The sequence below is a fragment of the Tyto alba genome, unplaced genomic scaffold (assembly GCF_018691265.1).
Source record: "Tyto alba isolate M040663 unplaced genomic scaffold, T.alba_DEE_v4.0 Super-Scaffold_16, whole genome shotgun sequence".
In the NCBI taxonomy this organism is placed as follows: domain Eukaryota; kingdom Metazoa; phylum Chordata; class Aves; order Strigiformes; family Tytonidae; genus Tyto; species Tyto alba.
In genome coordinates, this window is record NW_024881278.1 from 331,609 (window position 1) to 358,141 (window position 26,533).

The 26,533-nt window shown below is 42.1% G+C and overlaps 1 protein-coding gene across 7 annotated transcripts in view; it reads left to right on the forward strand.

Moving 5' to 3' along the window:
• Positions 1–2,551: 2,551 nt before the first annotated feature.
• The window catches only part of SOS1 (SOS Ras/Rac guanine nucleotide exchange factor 1), a 52,976-nt gene continuing 28,994 nt past the window's right edge, over positions 2,552–26,533 (forward strand). Inside the window, exons 1-10 of one of the 7 annotated variants that reach the window (XM_042789307.1) lie at positions 2,976–3,035; positions 4,184–4,544; positions 5,973–6,173; positions 12,111–12,236; positions 14,353–14,484; positions 15,022–15,186; positions 18,784–18,993; positions 19,482–19,625; positions 23,545–23,655; positions 23,765–23,863. In XM_042789307.1, coding sequence (XP_042645241.1) covers positions 12,195–12,236; positions 14,353–14,484; positions 15,022–15,186; positions 18,784–18,993; positions 19,482–19,625; positions 23,545–23,655; positions 23,765–23,863 — 903 coding nt within the window. In that variant the 5' untranslated portion in view covers positions 2,976–3,035; positions 4,184–4,544; positions 5,973–6,173; positions 12,111–12,194. The other 6 variants (XM_042789306.1, XM_032994754.2, XM_042789308.1 and 3 more) reach the window with 6 other exon arrangements.

Sequence of the window (26,533 nt, forward strand, 5' to 3'; positions counted from 1 at the left end):
ACAGCTTATTTGATTTCTTCCCTCTATCACCTGCTTTTCTACTTCTGTTGACTGCAAAACTGTTGGGTTTTTTTTCAACAGGGCTTTTTTGTCTGCCTGTGGGACTCAAGCTTGCAGCCTCTGCTGGCCCCATCTTGTCTGTTCCCTTGCATTGATCCTCAGATCTGCCCTGTGGGAGAGGTGGTAATGTAAGCCCCACTGCTGAGAAGTTGAATTCTCTGAAGAGGCAAGAACTTGTGTTTTTTCACAGCATGCTTGTGCTGCCGCTGCCCAATGGGAATTTCCATCCTGCCTCCCATGGACTACTCCTTACTTTGACATGACAAAAGTAGCTATATTTTAACCAAGCACAGTATAGCTGATATGCTAGAAGCATGCTTCCTTCTGTGGGGTTTCTGCAGCATCAGTGGCTTGCTGTTTGGGTCTGTAGGACCATTGCTGAATTACAGGCAGCAGGAGCTAAGGAATATTGGGTTTTAATCTGGTTGAGCATTCTTTGTACAGGCGGTATGCATGCTGGGGTGCAGCTGGAAGACCTAAAAATAAAGAGGACAGGGTAACAGCGTGTGAAAAGAGTAAGAGCATTGTGCTAGGGAATGCTTATCTTAAATCTATTGGTAGAGCCAGGACAGCTTTGCTTTCCACATGCTGCTTTCTAGCCTGAAAGATGAAGTGAAGGATTCCTGGTTTTTGAGGTATTGTCCTGTTGAAGGATTTGGGGTCTCTGCCACAAAACTGCCTTCCCTATCCCAAGCTGCTCCATCCCTCTTCCAGCAGATGCCATCAGCTGAGTCCAGGGGCTTGAATGTCCAGTAGAGCAAAAGGTCTACTTTGCAAAACCTGCAATTGCCGTGAACTGAAAAAGCACTGAAAGCCGGGAGAGGAAAGCTAGCGGCTGGTGCTGGTGGCTCTGTGTGGAAGGAGAGCTCAGGCCCTGACTGTCCTGTGGCCTTCCCAAACGTTTGAACCAACTGACCATAGTTCCTGCAGTCTTACATTACCCAGCGCTGCACTGTTTGAAGGGAAGAGGTGCTGTAGGCCATTCACTGGTATTTAGGAGTCTCTGGCACCTTCATCTCCCAACGAAGTGGCTGGAGAGCAGAGCAGTGGTGCAGTTTTACACCCAGTGTTGCATATACTTGGCAGCAGCTGGAGATTTAAACTTCAACAGACTCATTTTCCATCATAAGGCATGAAGTACAACAGCTCCACAGTCTATGAGGTGCTGTGATGGTGTTCTTGAACGCACAGGCAGGCTCCTAGACCAAGCAAATAGTTCTGAGATGTGAATATTCCAGATTTTCATCCTTGTTCCAGCAAACTCAGAGTAGAAGTCTGACTCCTTCAGATAGCACTGTCTAGAGGAAAAACACCCAAGGCAGAGCTGCAGGGTAAAGACAGCTCTTTCTGAGAGTCTCCATCCACCACTTGCTAAAGTATTGCTCATCATCTCAAGAACATCTGTTTTCAGGGCTTCATAAACACTAATTGAGCCTCCTGCCATGCATACCATTCCTGACAGGTGTCTGCGTGACCAGCTCTTGAGAAGAACAGAGCATCAGCACTCTGTCCAAGCAATCTGTGCAGGTACTTTGCTCTCCTCCCATCTGGGAAGCTGGTCCTAAACCATGCTTGCAGTGACTGGTGAAGGTTTTCAAACATCCGTCTTCCTGTGCTCCGTGACACGAGCTCCCTCTTTCCTCTTCTGGTACTTGGGCTCTCCCTGACCCCTTTCTTTGCAAAGCAGAGTACAGTGATTCGCCTTTAATCTCCAGCATCATTCTCCTACTTCTGCCCTGCCAAGGCCCTGTAGATCGCAACAGACTTTGCCCTATTTAAACCATGGGGCTTTATTTGCATTCCAGCTTTGCTTTTTTTCTGGCCTTTTTTCCAAGAGTCAACCTTTTCATCCTTAAGGCTGCTTCTGTATGCCTTGAATGGGGTGTTTATCTGATCTTGGTCCCCCTGTGAGATGACTTCCAGACAGGGGCTGATAGAGATCTCCAGGCAAGAGTACCACCACCCCACCACCTCCAGCTCTGAGCAGACACCAACTCCTTGTGTTCCAGACCCCACTCGGAAGGGAGGCTGGCGAGAAGCTGGCAGTGAGGGTGTCAGCCATGGCCTACAGGGAGCAGTAGCCTCTGGGGCATGCCCACAGGGGCACAGGCTTGGAGAGCTACTGGGGGGGCCACGGTTACCCCAGCACAGTTCCACTGGGGTCCCCAGACCTCCACAAGGCTGTGTGTGCGTCCACCACCCCTCCACTGGCCGACCCTCCCTCAGTGGGCACAGCCCGTAGCATGGCCCGTGTGGCTGAAGGGTCCCAACGGCTCCCCAGCGCCCTGTCCCGTCCCGTCCCCCCCCAGGGTGGCTTGGTGGCCGCCGCTGTGCCGGGCGGCTCGCAGCCCACCCCCCCCCGCGCTGCGGCGGCGGCGGGGGGGGGCGTGGCAGCGTCATGACATCACTTCCGCCGAAGGAGGCGGGGAGGGCAGGAAGATCCCGACCGCGCGTCAGCGGGGCGCAGGCGCGGCCGGCGTGGGTCGCAGCCGCTGCCGCGCATGCGCCGTTCGGCCGCCCGACCGTGCGGTTGAGGGACAGCGAGTCCGGCGTCGCGGGGTGGGTGGGGGGGGGGGGGGGGAGGCGAGGCGGCGGCGCTCGCGCTTAGGGTGCCCGACCCCGCCCCGCGCGCCCCCGCTCCCGCCGCACACCCCCCTCCCGCCCCCCCTTCCCCCCCCGCCAAGACGGCCACCGAGAGGCGGGGAATGCGGCAGACGCCGCCTCCCCCCGCCGCTGCGGGCCTGGCGGCGGTGGGGGACCGCCGGGCCTCGTGCTGAGGGGCGCCGAGCCCCTCCCACGGCGGCCTCCTCGCGGGTCCCGGGCGGCCCGCCTCGCCCGCCCGCCTCGCTTCGCCTCGCCTCTCCTGGTGGGCCGGGCCTGGCGGCACCATGCAGGCGCAGCCGCTGCTCTACGAGTTCTTCAGCGAGGAGAACGCGCCGAAGTGGCGGGGGCTGCTGGTGCCCGCCCTCAAGAAGGTGAGGAGGGGGGCGGGCTGGACCGTGGCGGAGCGGCCTCTCGGCCCGGGGGCCCGGCGCGGTGGTGGCCCGGCCCCGGCGCGGTGGTGGGCCGCGGCCGGCGCGGCGCCTCGGCCGAGCCGGGGCAGCGGGGCCGGCCGGCGCTCCCCGCACTCTGGAGGCGGCTTCGGGGCTTGGCGGGGGTCGGTCGTTGCTACCCGGCCAGGCGGGCGCCTGCCCCGGCGGAGCCCCCGGGAGGGGTCCGGCGTCCCCGGGAGCTGCGCTGGGGCCGACACTTGACAGGCGGAGCTGTGTAAATAAAAACTATTTTATGGACACGCGGGTCCGGCCTCCCCCCCCCCGCCCGCCCAGGAGGAAGCAAGCAGCGTTGCTGCGGGTTTCTGTTAGGCTCCCTGAGCACCCAGAAGTGATACGGCTTTGGGGGGGATCGTTATGAGGAACTGCTGAGAGAATTTTGGTTAATTAGTGTTTGGGGTTAATGACTTTTAGTTTTAGTTTAGCTATAGTTAAGCTTCTCATAGTTTAAATACCTTTTTGCTGGGAAGGCTTCATTCGGACAAACTAGCAGGTCTTGCTCCCGTGGGTTGGTGAAGCTTGCACCTGTGGTGTGGAAAGAATTTATTTCGAAAGGAGAAAAAATGGCGAGGGTTCTTCTTCCACTTCTGGAGCCGGAGCCAGAAAATAGAAGGCTTCAGAAACAAGAGGTTTCTGACACCGTTGCTTGAACTGGCTTCAGATTGCAGAACTTGGTGCTTTTTAGTTGTACCCATCAATGCTTTATGAGTCTGTCTAGTTACAGTGATTAACTGCAACTTTTGCATTAAAGACTTGCTCCTAAGGCTGTTTGAACTATTGCGTCCTCCAGTATGGATTGGAAGTCTCGAGTGTTGCAGTTGTACTGGTTCAGGATTTCTTCCTAATTTCCTCATGCAGTGTATTGCCTTGCTTTTCTGGGCATGCTCTTTGAGATCTCCTGCACTGTGTGGTTTCATCTGGTTCTTGGAAGTCTTTTTACTTGTCTCATCCGTAGCATGTACTGTTAATCCCTGATCAGTAATCACTTCTTTGAACCTATACTTCTGCACTAACTGTAAAACTTGCTGCTTCTTGTGCATCTGAGCACTTGGGCAGTGATCCGACTGAAGCAGGCTTGGAAACTGGAGCTACCTGAGGTCTCCACCAGTGAGAGCTTATTCCTTTGGAGCGTGGTTTATTCCATGGTGTAGCAGAGGTTCATCAAATTTGGAATGAGGGTCCATGCTGACTACTGGAGGACATAGAGTGAGGATTTGAGGCGAGTATGAGCTCAGACTTTGGAATTACTCGCTACATCTGAAGCACAAGATTTCTTCCCAATGGACAAGCCATTCGTGGAGTCACCCTGCATTAAAGGTGCTTGCTGAAGGAGTTGGATAAATTCCTTGGGGGAAAAAGCAATTCTGGATTCTGAAGTTAACAGAGAAAGCCAGCGATGACAAGCTACCAAGGATGACAAACTGGCCCTGCAAGGTATAGTTGTCTTGGTTTTGTTGTGCTGTGCTCTGTTTCTTACTGTGGGTAAACTGGTAGCAGGAATGAGGTGGAGTTAGTTCTGAAGGCTTCACACACAAACTTGCAACTGTCTGGCAGGTATTAACTCTTTTAACCTCAGTTCTTCATGAGATCACCACCTGTTTCTTATCTTCTCTCAGTCTATTTCCCCCTGTGCTCCAGAAACACAGTCTTCTGCTGCTTACTATTGCTGTCCCTGTAAAGGTAGACGTGAAGAATCTGTCCATATTGTCACCTACTTTACTGAACAGCCAGATACTTGAGTTATGGGGAAACTAAATGGCAGATAAAAATATTAAATGATTATCTTACTGGCTTCTTCATTAATCAAGAAACCAACCTGGGTATTTTACTAACTTATATAGGTACAGCTGGTGTTGGCTAGTGTGTTTAGCCCTGATAAAGGCCCTATAAAGTAATGAACCTGTCATAGGTGGCAGGTGAAACCATGAACATTGCAGCGTACTTGCTTTGACAATCATCTGTTGTTCACAAGACAGGTGTGATGCTGCAGCTTTGCAGGCATTGGGTTTGAGACACTGACCCCTTGCTCTGCCAGGCCAAGATCTGAGCTGTACCTGGAGACCAGCATGTGGGACTAGTAGAGAATGTGGCAGCGTGTGCCAGTGAGGTCAAAGGGCAGAACTGTCCTGTGAGGAAACTAGTGCTTTGTGGCTTTGTCTGCTGAATTGCAAGAGTGTGCTATCTCAGTAGGAGTCTGATTATCTGAAGCTCAGGTACATCCTGTTGTTACTTCATTCCCCCTGTTAGCTGACCAGATGCTGACACTCATTCTCAGATAGTGACAACAAGCTGCTTTCTGAACTCTACCTGGAAACCAGGTAGATGCGCAAACAGGATTGTGATGATTTCCTGCATAGTTGGAAAGGAGACTTAATAGTTTGGGCAGACCTATGTTGAATTAATATCTCCGATGAGGAGAGTGGCATCGAATTAACACTGTTAAAGTATATATACCAGGGTGGTGTGTTCATAGCTATTGGGGAAAGCTGCCACGTGTGGACTGATTCATTAAAAAGCCGTTGCCATTTTGCAACTGTGGGTTGGCTTGTAATGCAGAGCTCAAACTGCAGCCTTGGAATTAATTTCTTAAAAAAATCGGTATTGTTGAATCATTGCAGATAGCTTTCTTTTTCCCGATGAGTTGAGTCTGGTTTTTTAAATCATGTGACAAAACCAAGAATATGTAGAAAGAATAAATCTCTTCCTACATCAACAAATTCTTAGAAGAGTGTGTCTCGTATTTCATTAGATATGAGCCTTAATAACAGAACTGTATTTGCACTGAACAGCTGCATTTGCAAAAAGCAGCTCTTATACGATTCAGATTATAATGTAATCCCTTTTCTTCCAATTCTCCTTCAGATGCTGTCAAGATAGACTCCAATGCAATTAGGAAGAAAATTATGTGTACTGAGATGCTTCTCTGCCTGGTCACTTGTTTTGAAGCAGCAAAAGAGGAGCGTTGTTGACGAAAGAAACAGTAATCATGATGATGAGGTACAAGAAAAGGAAGTAAGAATAACAGCTGGTGTCTGAAGTTGTAGTTGCAGAGATGGACAGAAGGTGAGATGCTGGGGCTGAAGACAGAGGATTCAAGACATATGAAAAACCAGAGCTCTTGAGTGGCTGGAGATGGAGATACATGACTTTTAATACACCTTGGAAAACGGACTCAGAAAGGACACCTGCAGAGTGATGCCTTTTCCAGCATCGGTGTTCTTTTGCTAGTGAATTTTTTTACTTTATTCTGGTCATAACCTTTTGGATAGTTTTTCCTAAACGTCTTTCCTTGTGACTTCATCTTACTTGTATAACTCTTGTTTATGCAGTCAAAATTTCTCTGTGAGCCTATGGGTTGCTTCTTCACTGGTATGTTACTTTTTACAGTAGAAAGTACACCATCCTTACAGATTGATACATTAAGCAATTCAGTGATTGAGAAAAACTAAAGAACTTTCTTACCATACAGATAATTCCACTGTTTGTGTACCTCAGGTTGTTTTGGATCAGTTCAGCAATTAACAAGGGATGCTGCTGGAATTTGTTGTGGTCAAAATGATTGGACTGGTGTGACTTGACAGCTGAGGGGGATTTGCTTCCTCAGTTAAGGGAACTGTTCCAGACATCGTGCTTCCAGGTACTCCATGTATCATATAGTCAGTCTTCTGTACCTTTCCTGGAGCAAGAGAGACTGGAAAAGCTGCTTCAGTGTCTACAGAGTGCTCAGGAAGCTGTGGCTGACAAAGATATTTCTACCTGACTTTTAATTACCTAGTTTTTAAAATTGATGACAGTCCAGTTGCCACTTGCTAGTCAGAATGGCACTTCTTATTTTTGGCACTGTTTCATGGCAGATGTAGAGCATCCTTAATTTCTGATCACTTTGAGTTCTCTGGTCTTCTGATGGCTATGGAGGATAAAGTCAAGATCCTCCTACAGTTCAAGTCTTTACTGTAAGTTTTTTCACATGCTCACTGGTTTACACTTCTGCCTTGATATGTCAAGAGAAATGTAAGCAAAAATCTGAGTCTTGTGGCCTTTGAATTGTTGTTGAAGAGTGGATCCAAGAGATTCATACTTTGTTTGATTTACTGGATTTTTAATTGATTGAGATAACAAAACATGAACAGGATTGCCAAATATCAGCAGAGATGTATAGAAGAAAGATGAATAGAAGAAAAAACTTTTCATGGGTGCTTGCACCATGAGAACACTCATCCATGAAAGCTGTACGTAAAATATTTCATCCTGGAGTATTTTAGTGATAAGCGATTGCTTGTCAGTAGCTTTGTCGTCATTGAGAGAAGATTAACAAAAGTTATGTTGAGAAAAATAAGGTTATAACATTAGTGAATACTTTCAAAGTTACCAAAGTGAAGATAATTCTTCCCCCACCCTGTTGAAAAACCTGTTCCGTGGTCAAGTAATTTCTGCTAATAATCTGTTGAATAAACTGCATCTGCAAAGGTTTAGAAAACTTTGTTTAGATAAATTTTAGAAAAATGCTCATAATCGGGAAAGTTTCATCCTCTCTAGGGCTTTGAAAAACAGCTTGGCCTGTTGTCTCTTTACAGCTTCTTCCATTTGATTATCAAAATGCTCTGGTGAATATGATGGGTTTTTTCCTTTAGATGCTGTCTTACACGGACTTCAGCTGCCACTAGAGACTAGCAGGGCAGCAGTACCTGTACTCAGCAGTGAAGCACAGTTGTTCGTTAGCAGGCATTGGATTTTGGTTCATGCTGTGACTTCTTGCCAGAATCCCAGCAGATGGGTAGTTTTGCCCAGATATGAAAAAAATTATCTCTAATCAACAGTAGATGCTTTGTTTTTATTTCAGTTTGTTATGTAGCTTTAGAACTACTTCCTTCTGTTACACGCTTTTCTGAAGCTGGTAGAACTGCTGTTCCTGATGGGACTCAGTTTGGTGGTGTTCTCTCTGCAGCCTTTGACATAGGATTTTTCTGGTGTGTTCTGTATTTATCAGAACTGAGAACCATGAGCCTGATTATGTTGATTGTTAATGATGATTTGGGAACATTACTCTGGTGTTTTTGTGTAATACGTGAAGTTGCTTGAAGTCTTTGGAGAGGTTTTTTCATCCTAAGTTGAAATTTCTCAGCTTTACAATCAACATAAATTAGGCTTTTCCTTATGATCATGTGAGGAAGAGGTAACTGAAAACTGTTGCTAAGGAAGTGTGGTTTAGTATCAATGAGATTGTTAAATTCACTGTGCGAGTCTTCCTTTCTTATCTGTTATTAAAAACTCCTTCTAGTGTAGAATTGGGTTATCTTGACCAGCCTAGGAGTTGTTACATTGGACCAGTTGGAGACCAAGCCTCTGTGTAAGCTGAAGCTATTTGATTTACTTTAACTGAAACTTGATTCGGGTTTGGTCTATATCCCTGCTGCTTCCCATGAGGCTTGTGGGAGTGTTTATGTTCTGATTAATTATGTAGAGCTTGAAAGGAAAGGTTTGAGAAAACTTTATATAAAAAAGTTGCTAAGGGTTATAAAGTAAATCAGATATATTTGTCTTTGTATTATTCATTAAGCATTTTCTTTGTTTGTGTCATTGACTTTTTCTGACAGTTTAGATTTATGGTTGCATAATTCTTGAGGTGTTGCTATTCCTGATATAAATTCCTTGCTTTTGTTGATTTTAAGGGAAGGAAAAAAAAGGGGGAGGGGGGGAAGTTAAGTGGTTATATCATAGGATTTTCCTGAAGTGCTACAAATTTTCTTAAGCAGACACTGCTTATGTCTGCTTGTGTATCTAAACAGAGCATGAAAAGCTGTTCAAGAAATGCTGACTGTGCTTATCTTCAAGTGAAGAAAATCCTTTTCGTTTCCCTTCTGAGAATTAAAAAAGATTGAGAAGACTGAACATTCAGAGTAGTGATCAGATGAGTGAAGACGGAGCCGTGGAGGCAGGAATTTGTACTTGATGTAGACTGTATTTGCCTGTTAGAATTTGTTGGGGTATTTCAAAGAACAGAAACTTCTGTGAAAAAATCTTAAGCTGCTATTTTAGTAATTTCCTTTATCATAAGATAGACATTTTGGTGTGTGCGTAGGAGGGAGGGGATGGGTTCTGTCATTATTTAAGGGAGAGGTTAGATAAGATTCTTATCTGAACATTACTACACTTCAGAAGTTGTATGTCTGTTTTTATCTGTTCCTAATATAGGACTGTAAAGGATCTGGTGGGATTCAAGCCATACTCCTTTTTAAGGGTGATAAGGCAGGGTGGCCTAGTTTTTTGGTTTTTTGGGGTTTTTTGTTTGTTTGTTTGTTTTGTTGGGGTTTTTTGTTTGTTTTTTTGTTTTTTGTTTTTTTTTTTAATTTAAAATCTGAGCTGACTGTGAGAAAGATGGAAACCCCCTGGTAACTTGATCTTCTTTTTTGAAACTGGTCACGCGACAGTGTACGCTAACAGATGTTCTCATTTCTCATCTTCTCTTACTAAATCTTGCGTCTTACCCAGTCTTGCATCATGTCTTGGATAATGGACTTCTTGGGACTTGCTTTGAGTACTCTCAGATAACACTGTTTCATTGTCAGTCAGATCCTTAAAGTACTACAGTAGTGCAGATACTAAAATTACACATTTCTGTGATAATTGTACACCAAGCTATCCTGTAATTTTCATTGTTAGTCTGTTTGTTATCTTGCTTTCGCTTGTATGACTTTGAACCCTAAATTATACTAAATCTCACTTAAGTAGTAATGAAGCTTATTTACTACCTACCTAATATAGATAAATTATGCTTGCAAGCCAATGCCACCTCATGATGTTTTCCTCTCCTGAGGTTGATATTCTACTGAAGCAGAGCTTGATAGTGCCAGAAGACAGTGGCCTTTGAGAAGAATGATATAATTGCTCCCCAAACATAAATGCGTAGGAAAAATGTTTGGAACTTTATCTCCTGAACTAGGAATAGGTTATCATTGTTGACTCTGTTTTGGCTGACTATAGATAAAGTTTCAGGTCACGGCCTGATGTGGCATTTTTGTTTGTTCGTTCTGAATCCTATAGACTCTGTGTTACAGACCGAAAGAGTTGTGATGAGGCTATTTAATTCTACAATCAGTTTTCGAAGTAAAGGAGAAAATAGAGCTGTTCTTCATCACTCTGGTTTATCATACTCTGCATTTTTACTGCCAGATTGACTTGGTAATTTAACACTTCTCAAACTACGAAGTGCTAGAATATACTGTAGGGAGAATGTATATGAATTTGTTTGGTTCAGCTTTAAAAAATACATTAAAGGCAGCATCTTACAGGCAGCTCAGATCAACTGTGATCTTTAAGAAAATACTTCTGCAAGTCTATAATTTCTGCTGTTAAGATGTTCCAAGCTAGTACAGTATTTGATGTCAGTGTTTGAATTGTAAATAATGCTTGGGACTGCTGGGCATTTTGTTACTTGGGTACCTCCACAGACACACTCTGTAGCTGTGCGCAGTGAAGTTCTTAGGAAAAATGAATTATGTTGGCATAATCAAAATAGTTGTGTTCTCTAGTCAAATGGAGATTTCTCCTGTTCTGTTTTTGCTAGAGTACTTTTAAGTTAAAAAAGCAATAGCTTCTAGAGATTTTTAAGACACATAAGCATGTGCAATCTGCAAGAAACTAAAAGCATGATCTAGCATATTTAAATCTCAACAGCAGTTAAAAGAGTACCAGAACTGTGCCCAGACATGAAGTTTTCAAACTAATGAGTGCCTTAGTAGGCAAGTGGATTTCTATTTGAGGCTGTTCTGTGTTTGAACTTCGTAATGTTTAATTCTTGCTATAACTGAAAACAGGAATGAAAACTCAGGTGTGAAATTAAGTAATTATGGCACCATTATTTGAATATAGACATGGGTTTAATATTTGGATGAGACAGATTGTTGGGTTTTGGTTTAAGGTGGTTAAACTCTTGTGTTAGTGACTGAGAGAATCGGAGGCATTTTGAGTTGTATGCAGTGAAGTGGTAACATGATGAAATTGGGGCTTGAAAGATGTGTTGCAAAAGCTAGCAGTCACTTTGCCCTGGCACAGTATCTGGCACAGTATTTGCCAACAGTGTAGGATTGAGATTAAACTGCATGTCTGTTTATGGTCTGAAACACTGAACTTTGTGTACCTGAAATTTAAACTGGTTAAAACTGCTGCTTAGTGAACTACTAAGGTGCAAAGAAAAGCTATGCTGGAAGCTTGTTTAAGAAGTTAAATGACTGTTTGGAAAAATAATGGGAAGAGCAAGGAGGATTGTTCCTCAGTGGATTTACACCACTGAGAATTTAGACATGTGGGTCTGTATGGGGACCAAACTTTCAAAACTTCTGAACTGCCATTTAATGCTAGGACAACACTATGGCCTCCTTTGAAATGTTTTTCATTCTAGAGGCTGACAATTTTTTTTCCTTTTCTTTTTTTTTTTTTTTTTTTTTTTAATTGGTATGGAAACAAATTTCTAACCCAGTCTTAATTTAGTGAGACCTAATTGAGAATGGATTAAAAAATTTGAAGGGTAATACTGCTTTAGCCATTGCTGTTTCTGTAGTGCTCTCACTGTGGAAAGAGTTCTGCATTTCATTATTAAAGATTGAGTGACAAACAATGAGTTGTAAAAGGGAGAAGACCCCATGTCTAAAATGTCTTATACAAACAGTGGTTTAAGAGCTAAGAGAGAAAGATAAATATATGCATGGCTTTTAAACAGTTTTCCTAATTGCACTGCTAAGCACCATTATTAATTAGCTGTTTTCTTGACATTAAATGTCACTTACAGTGATTTGAGTACATTTACTATTTGAGATTCATATTTCTATCAGGTATAGAGGAGTGTTTCACTCATGTTTGTCTGGTGTGCCTTAACAGAGCTACTTTTTGGGTTGGATTTTTCTGAGCCTTTTGGCTCATTCTTTCATCATCTTTTTTTGCAAGTAAGGCATGTGGTTTGGGGAAGAGCAAAACTCAAAGCTTGAATTCTTCTGTTTCCTATAGGTTCAGGTGCAAGTCCATCCTAAGCTTTCGTCTACTGAAGATGCATTACAGTATGTGGAGGAGTTAATTCTCCAGTTGTTAAATATGTTGTGTCAAGCCCAACCAAGAAGTTTTCTGGATGTAGAGGTATAGAGAATAACAATTACAAATCTGTAATAATTTGAACTGTTACATGAGAAGTTAATATATTCATCATTTCACAATGTGAAAAGGAAAGCAGTAGTTACGTATTTTCCTATCAATTGAATTTATTCAATACACAGTAAAAGTATCTCTGAACTGTATTACTGTAAAATAGAAGGTGAGTGTAACTTGTGTACATAAAGCTGACTGGTTCCTTTCAAAAGACCTTTTTTTTCCCTGCTGATATTGTATGCAAAGTATAGCTGCTTAGTCTGAGGCTCTGTGCTGCTTTCTCAGCATGGTGATTCAGGCTGATATATCCCCTTCCATCTCAGAAATTTGAGCAAAAATAGTTCAGTCGCTTTCTCAGAATGAGTTGAAGAACAGTTCTTTCCTCTATATAGAAAAGTTTTCTCTGAAAATTGCCTTTTCAAAGATCTACAACCTCTGTTGCTCAGAAAGCAGCTTGGTTTTTGAGAAGAGGGCCTAATCCCATGAATATCTTGGTAGCCCTTTGTGCTTTACCATGATTTGAAGACTTCGGTGTCATGCTGCAGACCTGGTGTGCAGTGTGCCTGTTGGTTTCCAGTACTCAGGGGCTGTGCCTGTGCTGGGTTAGGTAACAAAACAAGATGCAACTTCCTCATGTTCTGAAGAAAATGAACTAATGGGTAAAAGTAGCCAAACCTTTTTTTTTTTTTTTTTTTAAAAAAAAAAAAGGGGGAACTGTCTCTGAGGTAAAGATTAATGAATTTCATCCTTCCTCTTCTGTTACGAACATTGACACCTGTAATGGTGTTCCAGCGTCACCTTTAATGGCTGGCCTGTTCTGCAACATCATTCTGGTCTGGCAGCTTAAGACAAGAGGTTTGTGGAAGGTTGTTTAATGCTGTGTTTTAAACAATGCTAACAAAAAATTTGGCACACAGCATTGCATTATGAGTCTTATGGATGTGAAGTCAGGATGAGAAATGCAAGAATTAGAGATGACTGAACAACCTCAGTTTACCCCCTTTATGTTTATGTGTAATGATGTTGTCTTTAATTATGTGGTCATACACATTTATTTTCCCCCCCCAGGACACTTCCATTGTTCAATCAGGAGGCTGGACAGTGTTAGGGGAGTGAATTATTAGATCGTGAATGAGACTTTTTTTTGATAGGACTTCCTTTTGCAGAAGTGTTATGATGAGGGAAGAGAAAGAAAAGCCTGTACTTTGGAAAGTTGGATGGCACTTTTATAGAACTGTATTCTGTCCCAGTTTTCTGTCAAAAAGTTTTTGTGTACTTTGTCCTGTACCAGCTCTTTGTAAGTGGTCATTAACTTCATCTTCCTCATTTCATGGTTGCTCAAATGGGGACCATCTTTACATAAGTGAGAACCAGCAAGCAAAACTGTCAGTGAGAGCTGTGGTCTGAAAAATATAAAATGTTAAGTTATCTGAGGAATTAGATTTCTAGCATTTCTGAACACCAGGGCTACTGAAAACTGAAGCCTTTGAACCTCCAGAGACCCGTGTGTAGGTTCCAGCAGGAGAGTTGTTCAATGTGTGGGAGAGTATAGATGTTCTCAGGCACCCTGCCTGCTGGAAGGAGTAAAACTGGGGTATATATGGTCCAACTGTAGTCCATAAAGGTGTCCCATACATGGGTGCTGTTGGACATTTTCCATTGTATTCATTTCCATCAGAGCAGTTTGCATGTATACAATCTGGACCATGTGCTGATCAGTAAAGATGAAATGGAAAATTCATTCACTGACCATTCTGTACAGGGAATAAAGTGCTAGGATAAAACGTAGTCATGTATTTAAATGTTGAATTACCAGGCACGTGCACAAGGGGAGCAAATTGTGCTTGCAGTAGAAACTTAATTCTGGCATTTCTCAAATTTTGAGCACTAGATTATTCTTTGATACTGATATTCTGATAGTCTTGTGAATGTAGTGAGCAGCATGTATCAAAATGATAAAATTTACACATTGTACAAGCTTTTATAGTTGAAATACTAACATTAGCAAACATTCCTTTGTTAAGTGATGGAAAACGATTTGATAATGTAGTAATATTGCTAAACTCATTCAGATTGTGCATTTACCCTTTAGTCCTGTTTTTTTAAGGATCGTGTTCAAAAAAGTTTTCCCCATCCCATTGATAAGTGGGCAATAGCTGATGCCCAGTCTGCTATTGAGAAGAGGAAGAGAAGAAATCCGTTATCTCTCCCAGTGGAAAAAATCCATCCCTTATTAAAGGTAAGCAGTGATGTAATCTTACTTTTAGCATACAATTAGACGTTGACACCTTCTTTTCATGTAATGTCTGTATGTTGCCTGAAATGTAAACAAAAAGGCTTAAGAATATCTGTGTTTGTTACATAGTTTTATTTTAAATGTTCCAGTTTAGTTAATTGCATATTTCTTTTTCACTTAAATTAGTTAATTCTCTATTGGACAAACAAAGCCAAGAACTCATTTGCTGTGAATTTGATTGTTCTTGAGTTTTATTTTGCGTGGCTAAGAAAATGCTCAAGAAACTTCTGAAAATAGCCCTAGATGTTTAAGTGAGGTTTTGGGGACAGTCATTGTCTGTTGTCACTTCCACAGTTAATAGAGCAGCCTCTACTATGACACTTTCTTTAGGCTGACAGACTACTGTGTTTCTATTACTAAAATAGGCTGTGGATGTGTGGTGAATGTTTATTGAATAGGGTGTTAAACTTACTGGTTTTAGTTGCAACCCATTTCATCAACTGAGTAACGGTGGAATGATCTTTTTTTTTTTCTTTTCAGGAAGTTCTAGGCTACAAAATTGACCACCAAGTGTCTGTTTACATAGTGGCAGTATTAGAATACATTTCTGCAGACATCTTAAAATTGGTTGGGAATTATGTGCGGAATATAAGACATTATGAGATTACAAAACAAGATATTAAAGTGGCAATGTGTGCTGATAAGGTAAGCCTGACTCTGTTATCATAAGAAACAAGAGAGTTTTAGTTAAGTTTTGGGACGACAATGTCTGTTCCTTATTGAGTACATGGAATGTTATACCTTTCAAAGAAGAAATTACTGCCATAAAATATGGTTCCAGTAATAGAGCAAAGCTACCAGAAAGCTAATTGAGCTTACAGAGCTGTTGCTTGTGCTTATTAGTAGTTAAGTCTCTCTTCCTTTTGATATCACTTGCCTAATCTCAGCAATGTGTGAATGCTTTAAGAATTTTTGTGAAGTGGCACTAACTTAAAAATTTAAGATTCCTAAGCTGTAATCATGGAGCCTTATTTTGCAGCTTGAAAAAAAGAAGGCTAAAATTAAGCTTGGGTGTTCTTCTAAAATGGGTAAGACTGTACTGCATGTTAAAAGTAGCATTTCGATGGTCCAGCATTTTAAAACAGAAAACCTACCTGCATTAGCATATCAGCCTAATCTTCCTTAGTGGTCCATATTTTTATCTGCAGGTAGTCTTTCTTGTATCATCAGAAGATTCATTAGGTTCAAACAGGAATAGCCTCTCTCCAGCAGTGATAGAGCAGGGTCCACTGTCTTTCAGGTGCCTTTGCATTCTAGCTTCTGTGGCCACATCATTAGCATCTCAAGTCTTCCACTGTTTAAAAAATAAAGCTTAAAGTTAATCCTTTAAGGGATGGAACTTATGAATCTCTAATCTTGCTGAAGTCTAGAAATTTTCAGATTTATCACCTCTTCTCAGTATTTTGTCTTGGTCTATGTTTATATCTTCAGTTGGGCTCATCTCTGTGTTTCAATTAATGCCTTTGTTTCATTCCTGCTTGCTTTTTTTTCCATCCTACTTTCTTCACCTTTCTTTACTTTCTCTTAAAATATCCTGTGAGGTCTTGAAGAGTCAAGTACTTCTCAGTCAGGACAGACTTGGTCACTTTTGCTTTTGGGCATATTTGCCTGGGTCATTAGGGCAGGGTTTGAGGGCGTATGTTTGAATATTTGTCGTAGAATAGTAACAGGAACAAGTGCTGTTGCTGTATGCTGCTTTTTATCCTAGGAAAGGTGGTGAGCAGGAGAGCCATGTTGAAGTTGATTTAGGAACTTCCATTTCATTCCACTGGAGGAACACTTCTATATGTACACAGAAGAAACTTTTGAAAGGCTCTAAAGCAGGCCTATTGGTTTACTTCGTCAGCAGAAGAAGCCATTGAAAGGTGCTCCCAAGGTGTTTTCTATCCAGTTGTATTGAGAAACCACATAGTATATTATGTTCATACCCATAACACGTGTTCTGCTTGGTTTTATTTTTTGAAACAGATCAACCAGAATGCTTTCTTGGCCCTGTGTGCCGTTTTTGTCTCAAGCACTTTCACACTTGATTTTGTGCCATTCATCCATCTGGAGAATTTTGCCTTGCCTGCAAAAAGCAAACTCCATTAAAATGCAAGCTGTTTTTCTTCTATCTGCTCATGCTTCTGATTGCTCTACGTCTGGGGTATAGTTACTTCAGTTTGTTTCTGTGGATTTCATAGTAGTGAGATACGCACCTTGTGAATACAGCCTGGAATCTTCAATGGCTGGGTATATGCTAGAACTGTGTCCATGAAGTAAAGTTACAAATGTTAGGGCCTTCTTGAATACCTGGATTATTTTATGTAATTTCCTATAGTAGTGACCCTATAACATCCCATCTCTTAGAATTAGTCAGGATTCTCCTTATAACCTGAGTTCCATGTACATTCACTGGCTTTGAAAGATGAATCACCTTCTGTTCTTAGAGCTTCAGAAGTTGGTCATAATGCAAAATGTCCCTTGTTCTGCTTTCAGAGAAGCTTAAGACCAGGGTGTGTAGCAGGGACTTTTGACTCACTAAGAGATAGAATCTGCAGTGTGTGCCCATTTCCCTCCTCGTTAGACCTGTGTAATTCGACGATTATTAGGACAAGACGTGGGTGAAGAATGACTGCTATAGGTAGGTATGTTTCTTCCAGTATTCAAGTCTGAGGAATCTACCAGACCATCTCTTGAACTTAGAGATCCCCAGGTATTCTCTTGCAGAGTAGTTCATTTGTCTAATATCAGTAGACAACATCTTGGTTAACTGACATGTCTTCTGGAGAAGCACCTGTAACATGCTTTAAAGAAAGATTTTTACTGTAAATACCAGAGTGTAAATGTCATGTTTGTTGTGGCTCATTCAGAAGTTTAATTCTTCATCTCCTATTTTATAATTATTTTGAGAAACACCTTTTCATTCTGTTTTCTGCCATTTTAAAAACTCTGGTTCACATTTAATGTGCTAGCCTTCCCTCCTGTGGTTCTCAGAGCAGTATTTACAGCTTTGATCCTGTAATCTTTCCCTCAGGGTTTTTGGTTATTAACAGCTGTCATGTCAGTGTCTGCAGTAACAGGTATAGGTTGCCATGGCTTCAACTCTATCTGTTTAGAAGGGAGGCTAGCAAGCAGCACTTAAGTTCTCATTTATTTTGAAGTTCACATGCATTGTTTGATATACTTCATGACTTCCTGGAAGAGGTGTAGCTCTAGGCAGCAGATCTGTTATAAATACTGTCCAGTCTGTCTGTTCCAGGACAAAGTAATCTTGTATGTTGAACTACATCTTATGCTGGCTTATTAAGATTTGCTACATCATTGTAGTTTTCTTTTTTTGTGGACCCTCTTTGTTTTCTTTCTGCTAAAGATACTTTAAATTAGGATGCCTTTTACTAATTTGCAGTCAACTTATTTAATTACTTTTTAGAATGTTCTTTCAGTATCATGAAAACAACCCAAAGTGTGATTTCTGTTTGCTACTTGCTGAGTCATTGTAATGGCTCCTGCTCAGGTACCATGCTTGGAAGAAGTGTTCAGTGATTTACTTTCCTTGAGCAGTTCAAATTATTTATTGCTTGTGTTTGGTAAGCCTTGCTTGGGTATGAATTGGGGCCTCTGATAGTCAAAGTTTTTAGAGGTCCTTTTGTCTATGTAGTTCTGTAATATGACTGCCACCTTTCTGAAGCTGGTGCACTTCCTCAAGGGTCTATTTTAACAAGAGAACTGGGGAGTTAAGGACAGAAACCAGGCCACATACAATGCATGGGCAGGCCAGTATTCATCACAGATAGATTATAGGATTCTGAGCATAATTGTGTGTGTTAAAGCTAAAGCTGAAAAGCCAAAATGCATACACTTTTTGACTTAAGATACTATAGTATCTTCAGAAACTTAGATTATGCACAGCTAATTAATTCAGAGTAGTAGAATACAGCTAAACACTAAATGTGTCTCTGTACTTCATAGACCTCTTAAAATTGTAATTGATTTTAGGACCACATTCTGGAGAGCTTCCTGGATTGGTCTAAATGACTGGGATTCTTCAGAAATTGCCACTGCAAATAATGACTTGCATAATCATAGCAGTGAATATTGCTTTTATAATGCTCAACTGCTTGCAGAATGATAATACATAAATCTTAGTGCTGATCAGTCTGATTTCATGGGAATAATAGATTTTCTTTACTGGCAACTTACTGGTAGATCTTGAAAAGAAGTTGTTCTCACTTTGTGGGTTTCCTCCTCTTTGCTACCTAGGTATTAATGGATATGTTCCATCAAGATGTAGAAGATTTAAGTGCACTAACTTTATCTGATGAGGAACCATCCACCTCAGGGGAGCAAACCTATTATGACCTAGTGAAGTCATTTATGGCAGAGGTTCGACAATATATAAGGGAACTAAATCTAATTATCAGAGTTTTTAGAGAGCCATATGCCTCCAACTCAAAACTGTTTTCATCTCATGTAAGTATTGTGCAAACCACAAACAAAAAAACCCCTACTATAATATCTGTAAATCTAGGTGAGCACTTCTAGAACTTAACTGTTGTCCAGTTTAACATATCAATGGTAGAGGAAGCACTTGTCTCAAGTTCTGAAATGGAAATAGTAAAGGAGCATTTGTGGGGAAGCAAGGGTTTTGTAGAAGTGTAGAAGAAACCACCCAGTTTATTATATTCACTTGCAAGCTTGTAATTTAAGGTTTGTCACTCTGGTTCTTTGCCATGTTTCAGTCATTGTAAATTTTTATATATTTTTATATAATGGTCATTATTTTAAAAATAAATTATATGATCTTACATGAAATATACAGAAAGTATACTATAAAATATATTTAAGGAAGTGCTTGACTTTCATATCATAACAAAGTAGCTTTGCACATAACATTCTTCCTCTTACAAATCGTGTCCAGTTTCCTGTTGACATGTGTCTGGTTCTGTTGCTTTTTACAGGATGTGGAAAATATATTTAGTCGTATATCAGACATTCATGAACTTAGTGTGAAATTATTGGGTCATATAGAAGACACTGTTGAAATGACAGATGAAGGTAGTCCTCATCCGCTAGTAGGCAGCTGTTTTGAAGACATGGCAGAGGTAATAAAATACTTGGAGGTTTTTTTGTTGTTAATATGTACTTTAATGGCTTGTACTTAGCATCTAAGTGCGCCTCTGTTCTAGCTGCTTTTTTTGAGGTTGAGATCTCTTCTTCCAGCCCCACCATGATGAATGGACTGCCCATTTTTGAGAGTGCTTTTACCTTTTTAGTCTCTAAACCTCAGCTTCTCACAGGGGGTCACTGTTGTAGAACCGTCCCCTGTTACCAAAGCTCCTGGCATTCACACAAACCCAGGACAGTAGGGCTGTTTAAACTTTAGAGAGCATGGTGGGGAGGGGGTGGGAACCACCTGTGACTAGACTTCAGCAGAAATGGAGGTATCCTGTAAATTGGCTGTAGATCAGGATTGCTGTGGAAAGACAAAGTGGAACAAGGGCTCCTTTGCCAACAGGGTTGCTAAGCTGGTGAGGAAGCCTTTTGAACTAGCCTTATTAGTGGATGGAGACCAAAACTGGCAGACTGAAGAGTTGAGAGGAGAAGGGGACATGCGTAATGGAGAGCATGACAAGAAAGGCTCTTGCACCTTCCATCTGAGAAGGTGGGATGACCAAAGGTTTATCTGAAGCATCTGCTTCCCCAGGGTGTATGTGCTCATGTACAGATAGGTGGGTCTGGGAGTCTGTGCACAGCTGTAGAGCTGTCACGTGACTGGAATTAGCCACATGTCAGGAAGGGTTGCATGATTCTTGTGGTTTGAGCCTATAGGGCAACTGAGCACCACAGAGCTGCACTTCTCCCTTCCCCCACCACCAATGAGAAGGGAAAAATAAGCCAGGCTTGGGATTCGAGATAGGACGTGGAGGGACAAATCACCCATTACAGTCACGGGCAAAAGGGAGACTCGCTAGGGGAAGAAAAAAAGAATATAGATTTATTACAGACACTAACAACACGTAACAGAGCAGGACAGTGAGAAACATTGCCACATCTTGAGAACACCTTCCCCCCACCCCTCCCTTCTTCCCGGGCTCAGCTCTGCTCCCGATATCTCTACCTCCTCCCCAGTGGCGCAGGGGCAGGGAATGGGGGGTGCAGGCAGTGCTGCCACTTCCTCCCTCTTCGGTGGGGGGAGCTTCTGGAACTTGTTCCCCCTGCTCCACTGTGGTCCCCCTCTCAGACAGTCCTCCACAAACTTTCTCTGACGTGAGTTCCTCCCACGGGCCGCAGCATTTCCTTACACCGCTCCATTGTGGGTCACCAACTTTCTCCGACTGGATTCCCTCCCACGGCTGCAGCCCTTCCCGAGCTGCTCCGGTGTGGGACTCCCCCACATGCTGCAATCCTCCCAGCGCTGAACTACAGCAGTGAGAATTACTTTTTCCCACAAGTTCCTGGCCTTCTTTGGGCAAAGTCACCTTGGTTAGCCATGCAAAACCCCTCACAGGCCATAAATCAGCATCTGCTCCACCGTAGATCTCCATGGGTGGTAGTGGGGGGCCTCCCTGCCGTCTCCCCGCAGGATACAGGGGGGTCTCTGCTCTGGCACACCTCCCCCCTCCTTTCTTCCTCCGTTCCTCCACTGACCTTGGTGTTCATGCAGCTGCAGCAACTCCTCCTCACCAGTCCCACTGCTCCTCACCACGTCCCTTCTTAAATACGTTATCGTAGAAGTCCAGCCGATTGGCTCAGTTTTGGTGCAGAGGTGGAGCCAACTTGGAGCCAGGGTAGCTTCAAGAAGGTTCTCCCAGGATCCACCCCTATAACCTCCTCCCCTGCTTCCAAAAAAACCCCACTCAGGACAATGATGGAGGGCTGTATGAATGAATACAGATACTCAAGAAGGACAGGTAGGGAAGATGAGGTCAGGAGGCTTAGCAGAAAATCAGCTCAGATACATGGAACTCTGTTACAGAATGAATGATGAGCTGGTTGAATGCTTAAGGATTGGTCTCAGAAGAGGAGGCCAGCAAAGGGCATTTTATGGTCAAGCTTCTCCTGAAAAGACTGCCCAGTCAACAACTGGCCAAAATCTTCTCCAAACAAGTAGGAGTGATTTCCTTACCACCAGCCCTGGTTTATTAGGAGACTAACCTTCCTGACATGTGCTGGGTGGACAACTTACTGTGGTTCAAATAATCCAGAAGATTTCTGGAGGGCACTGGGGACAGTTTTGTGGCACATGCTGAGGGGCCAACTAAGAAAGGTGCTGCACTTGACCTCTTCCCCATGAACAAGGAAGAACTGGCAGGAACACCATAGCTAATGGCAGGCTTGGCCACAGGTGGTAGAGATGGTAGAGCTTAAGATCCTGAGAGAAGTGCAGGAGATGAGCAGACTGAAGACCCTGGGCCTTGGGGGAGAGTAGACTTAGCTTGTTCAGCGAAGTGGGAGGCAGGATCACATTGCCTTGAGGGTTGAAAGGGCTTAGGAGAGCTGTTTTTTTCAGAGGTGGTGTGTTCAAAGCACAAATATGCATCCCCAGTCCCTAAGAAAAAAGTCAGGTGTAGCAGGAGGCAAGGACAAATGCCGTTTGGAGCTTTCTGTCTCTAGAGAGGTCTAGAGAACAAGTCTTATGAGGAGCGACTGAGGGAAATGAGGTTGATTAGCCTGGAGAAAGGGAGCCTGAGGGGAGACCTTATCGTTCTCTACAACTACCAGAAAGGAGGCTCTAATGAAGTGAGTGTTGGTCTCTTCTCCAAGTAGCAAGTGATAGGACAAGAGGAAATGGCCTCAAGTGGCGCCAGGGGAGGTTTAGATTGGATATTAAGAAAAATTTCTTCACCAGAAGTGTTACCTAGCACTGGAACAGGCTATCCAGGAAAGTGGTCAAGTCACCATCCCTGGAGGTATTTAAGAGACATGTAGATGTGACACTTAAGGACATGGTTTAGTTTTGGACTTGATAGTGTTAGGTTTATGGTTGGACTCAATGATCTTAAAGGTCTTTTTCAACTTAAACGATTCTATGATTAAAAAAGAAACCCAGACTTCCCAGGATGAATGTAGATGCATTTGGAAACGGTAGTAAGAGGGCTGCAGCTCAGCTGGGGATGCCTGACAGGCTTGAGAAATGGACCTACAGGAACCTCATGGAGTTGAGTAAAGGCAAATGTGTGTAATTTTGCACCTGGGATCAAACAATCCCATGCAATGGTCCAACTGCCTGGCTGAGGAGTAGTTGTGCTCAACAGGGCTTGGAGATACTCGGGAATCAGCAGTGAAGGCTGCCTACTGGGTTATATTAGTAAAAATGTAGCTAGCAGCTTGAGGGATCGCTTCTGTGTAGCACCTGAGACCACACTGGCATGCTGTGTCTGGTTTTGGTCTTCCTGGTACAAGATATGCTTATACATGAGGGTTGCTGTGATGATTAAGGAGTTGAGGCCCATGATGTACAAAGAGGGTTAAGAGTGCTGGATTTATTCAGTCTTAAAAAGAGAAGTCTGAAGAAGGCGGTCTTACTGCTATCTTCAGTTACCTGATGGGAAGGTGTAGAAAAGACTGAGGCAGCATCTTATTGGGCGTTCATAGTAGAGAACTATGAGATTAGGTGAGAGAGAGCGTGCGAATGGTAAAAAGAGTAATCCTGATTAAATATTGGGGGGAAAAAAATCTGCAACAAGAACAACTGAACATTGGAATAGGCTGCCCAGAGAGATTTTGGTGCCCCTGTAGCTGGATGAGACCTTGAGCAACCTCAGCTAGCTTTGATGCTGGATCTGACTTTGTCCCTGAGGTGGGCCCTGCTTTGAACAGGGAGTTGGACCAGTTGACCTCCAGAGATCTCTTCCAGACTGAATTACTCCCATGAGTCTGTGCACGTAAAAGTATTGATTCTTCTCTATAGGTGTTCTGGAAAAAATATGCAGAAATTTCTCTCCCATATGGCATATGTATTTTCTTTACGAAATATGAAGTTAAATCAGTCTTGTAAAATTGTTCTGTATTTCTTCTTAGGAACTAGCATTTGATCCATATGAATCATATGCACAAGATATTTTGCGACCTGGTTTTCATGATCATTTTCTAAGTCAGTTATCAAAGCCAGGAGCAGCATTTTATTTACAGGTAACTTTCTTTTAAGTAAGCCATATTATTGATGTTACCATTGTAATTACATTAAATGTATTGAAGTAACAGTATATGATTTTAAGACTGAAACTTATTTTGTTTCTAGTCAATAGGTGAAGGCTTTAAAGAAGCTGTTCAGTATGTTCTGCCCCGGCTGCTCCTTGCCCCTGTTTACCACTGTCTTCATTATTTTGAACTGCTAAAAGTAAGAATATTGCGTCAATCTGGTATTTTTTTCATAATTCTCAGTGTTGGATACCAGAGGTTTGTGCATTCAATTAGGTGTAAAGCCTTTTACTAGAATGTGAATAATAAAACTGCTATGATGAAAGAACAGCAGGTTATGTGCTCTGGTGTGTGTTATAACTAACTGAGTATCAGCTTGTAATTTCCTGGAAGTTTTACAGCAGCTAATGATTTGTGTTGAATAATCAAGTTACTGTTAATTTAGAAAGCAAGAGACATCTAGGTACTCATATTCTTGGAATGATTGTTTCAACAGTGGTAAGAGATAATGGCAAATGGCTGTATTACAGAAAATGTCCAAGGATTTCTCAAGCTGTCACTTTGTAAATATAAAATCACAGTAATACTTTTCCCTCAGACTTCATTTTATTTTTATAAAAGTTTCAATGTTCTTGCACAGCACATCCCATGATGGTTGTAAAGGTGATATCCTTCCTTCAAAGGGAAGTCTTGGGTGATGTATAGACTTCTTGGGCTTTCTGTAATGAGACCTCACGTCGATAGGGTAACAGTGAAGACTCTTAACATACATGTGTAAAGAAAATAGCTACAGAATGTTTTTCTGGAGCATTTATCATTATTGAATAATAATCTTTAAAGAGTGTAGAGCGTTTTGAGGAAAAGTTTCAGGGAAAATCTTCATTTGGACTTAATGGAAACTCATACAGGATACAGTATTCCAAACTTAATTACTGGGGGGAACGTGGATCAGAAGTAAAAAAAAAAAAAAAAAAAAAAAAAAAAAAAACCAAACAAACAAACACCTCTGCTCTTTTGAAGAAAACTGGGTGTGTTTCTCAAATGTTTGGTTGTTTTGAGATAAGCCAGTAGTTAGGTCATCTTTGAGTCTTAAGTGTCTATAATTTTGCCACCACTTTTACTGATTCAGATCTACATGTACAGCTTTGGCACATAACTGATTTTATATAACATGCTTTTTTTGAATTTTGGAAAGTATACTTGATCTGTTTGTCTAGCTCATGGGTTTGGTCTGACTTTTCAGACACCTTTAACATATTAAGCATTTCCTTTTGTGACAATCCATCAGAAGGGAGGTATGATACAGCTTGTCTGCATTTTGTATGATAAAGACCTGCACAGACATAAGGTTTCTCTGTTCATAATTTTATCACACAGTCTCAAAATGTAGTACCTAGTGGTTTTGCATACTTCCATGTGAACATAGTATTATTGTCTTACATAATAGACAAAGCATGAAGGATTAATGCTGTCAGACACACTGGCATCCTGTGTTTGCTCCGTGCCATTGGTAATTTTAATGGGGAAAAAAGGGCATGTGTGCTTGTGGAAATAGGGAGCGGCTCATGTTCACCTTTTCTGGAGCAAGCTGGAGTCTAAGCTAAACCCACCTCAAGCAGGTTATCAATCTTTTTGTAACTCCTGACCTGTGCTTTATGTAAAATTCTTGTCTTTTCTCATTCATGTTCTACACACACCCCCCTCCCCGCTCCATCCTGTGTAAATCTGATATTGTTGGGTTGGATTTTGTTCTGTATATGATAACCTTCCTGGTTTTATTCCCACTGTGTTGCTTGTCTCACATTTTAGTTAGACACCCATTGCTGTGGTCTGTCAGATGTGATGCACATAATAGGCAGTGATGGATAAGAGGAGCACATGAAGAGACAGATACTAACTCTAATGGCAGTAGCTTCATCTGTCAATTCATACATACATGTGCACACAGCATATGAATCCCTCCCTCAGGTAGTCTCTACTGGCAATAACTCTTTCTTATATCTGGAATCTTCAGACAGGTTCCAGCTTGGTTATACTTAAAAGCGGCCTGAGAGAAGGGTATTGGTGGAATTATTTAGGCATATAATCCTGCCAATTTCACTGATGAAAGGTTGTATTGAGTTCCTCTGTACAGTGAGACACCTGATTTAATGACTGCAGGCCTATCTATGAATAATCAAGTTAAAAACACTATGAAAATGGATTTCATGGTATGAAGAGACAAAATGTGAGCGAAGTAGTTAACGTGGAAAAAACATTTTATTTCTCTTGAATATACATGCACTTAAAGGGGTTAGTATTTTTCTTTGAGCTATGTTGTGTAATCTTGCATAGTTTGAAGTTACCTATTTAGAATGCATCTAAGTTACCTTCTAACTATGCAGACTACAAAAAAAGTAGATGCCTACCCACTGATGGTTATCCTATTTAGAAACTAAAGCCATCCTGAAGTTTGGCAGGGCACCGGGAATGTGCAAATACATATTCTGTGTTTAGCTGAAGCTCCTTGCTGTAGCTTTGTTGGAAAATTAGCATATGACTAAAGGCTGTGTTTTCCTTCAACCTACCTGGAAGTCTCCTGACTTTCATACAAGAAACTAACTATATAAAATTGTAGCTTCATATGAGACTGGTTTTTCTGCAAATTTGCAGATAATACGAATGGGCTTTTCTAAATTATAGGATCACAGAATTCTGTGAATAGAAATGTGGACTTTTAAGTGAAAACGAGGTTGGTACAAATAGTGCAGTTATTTATGACCTTGAGAAATTGAAGAAAGAAGTTTACAAGACTCTTAAATTGAATTGGGCACTGTTTCAGATGCTGCTAAATTTGTGTGCGTGCCTTTCCTTTCTTCGGGTAAATAGA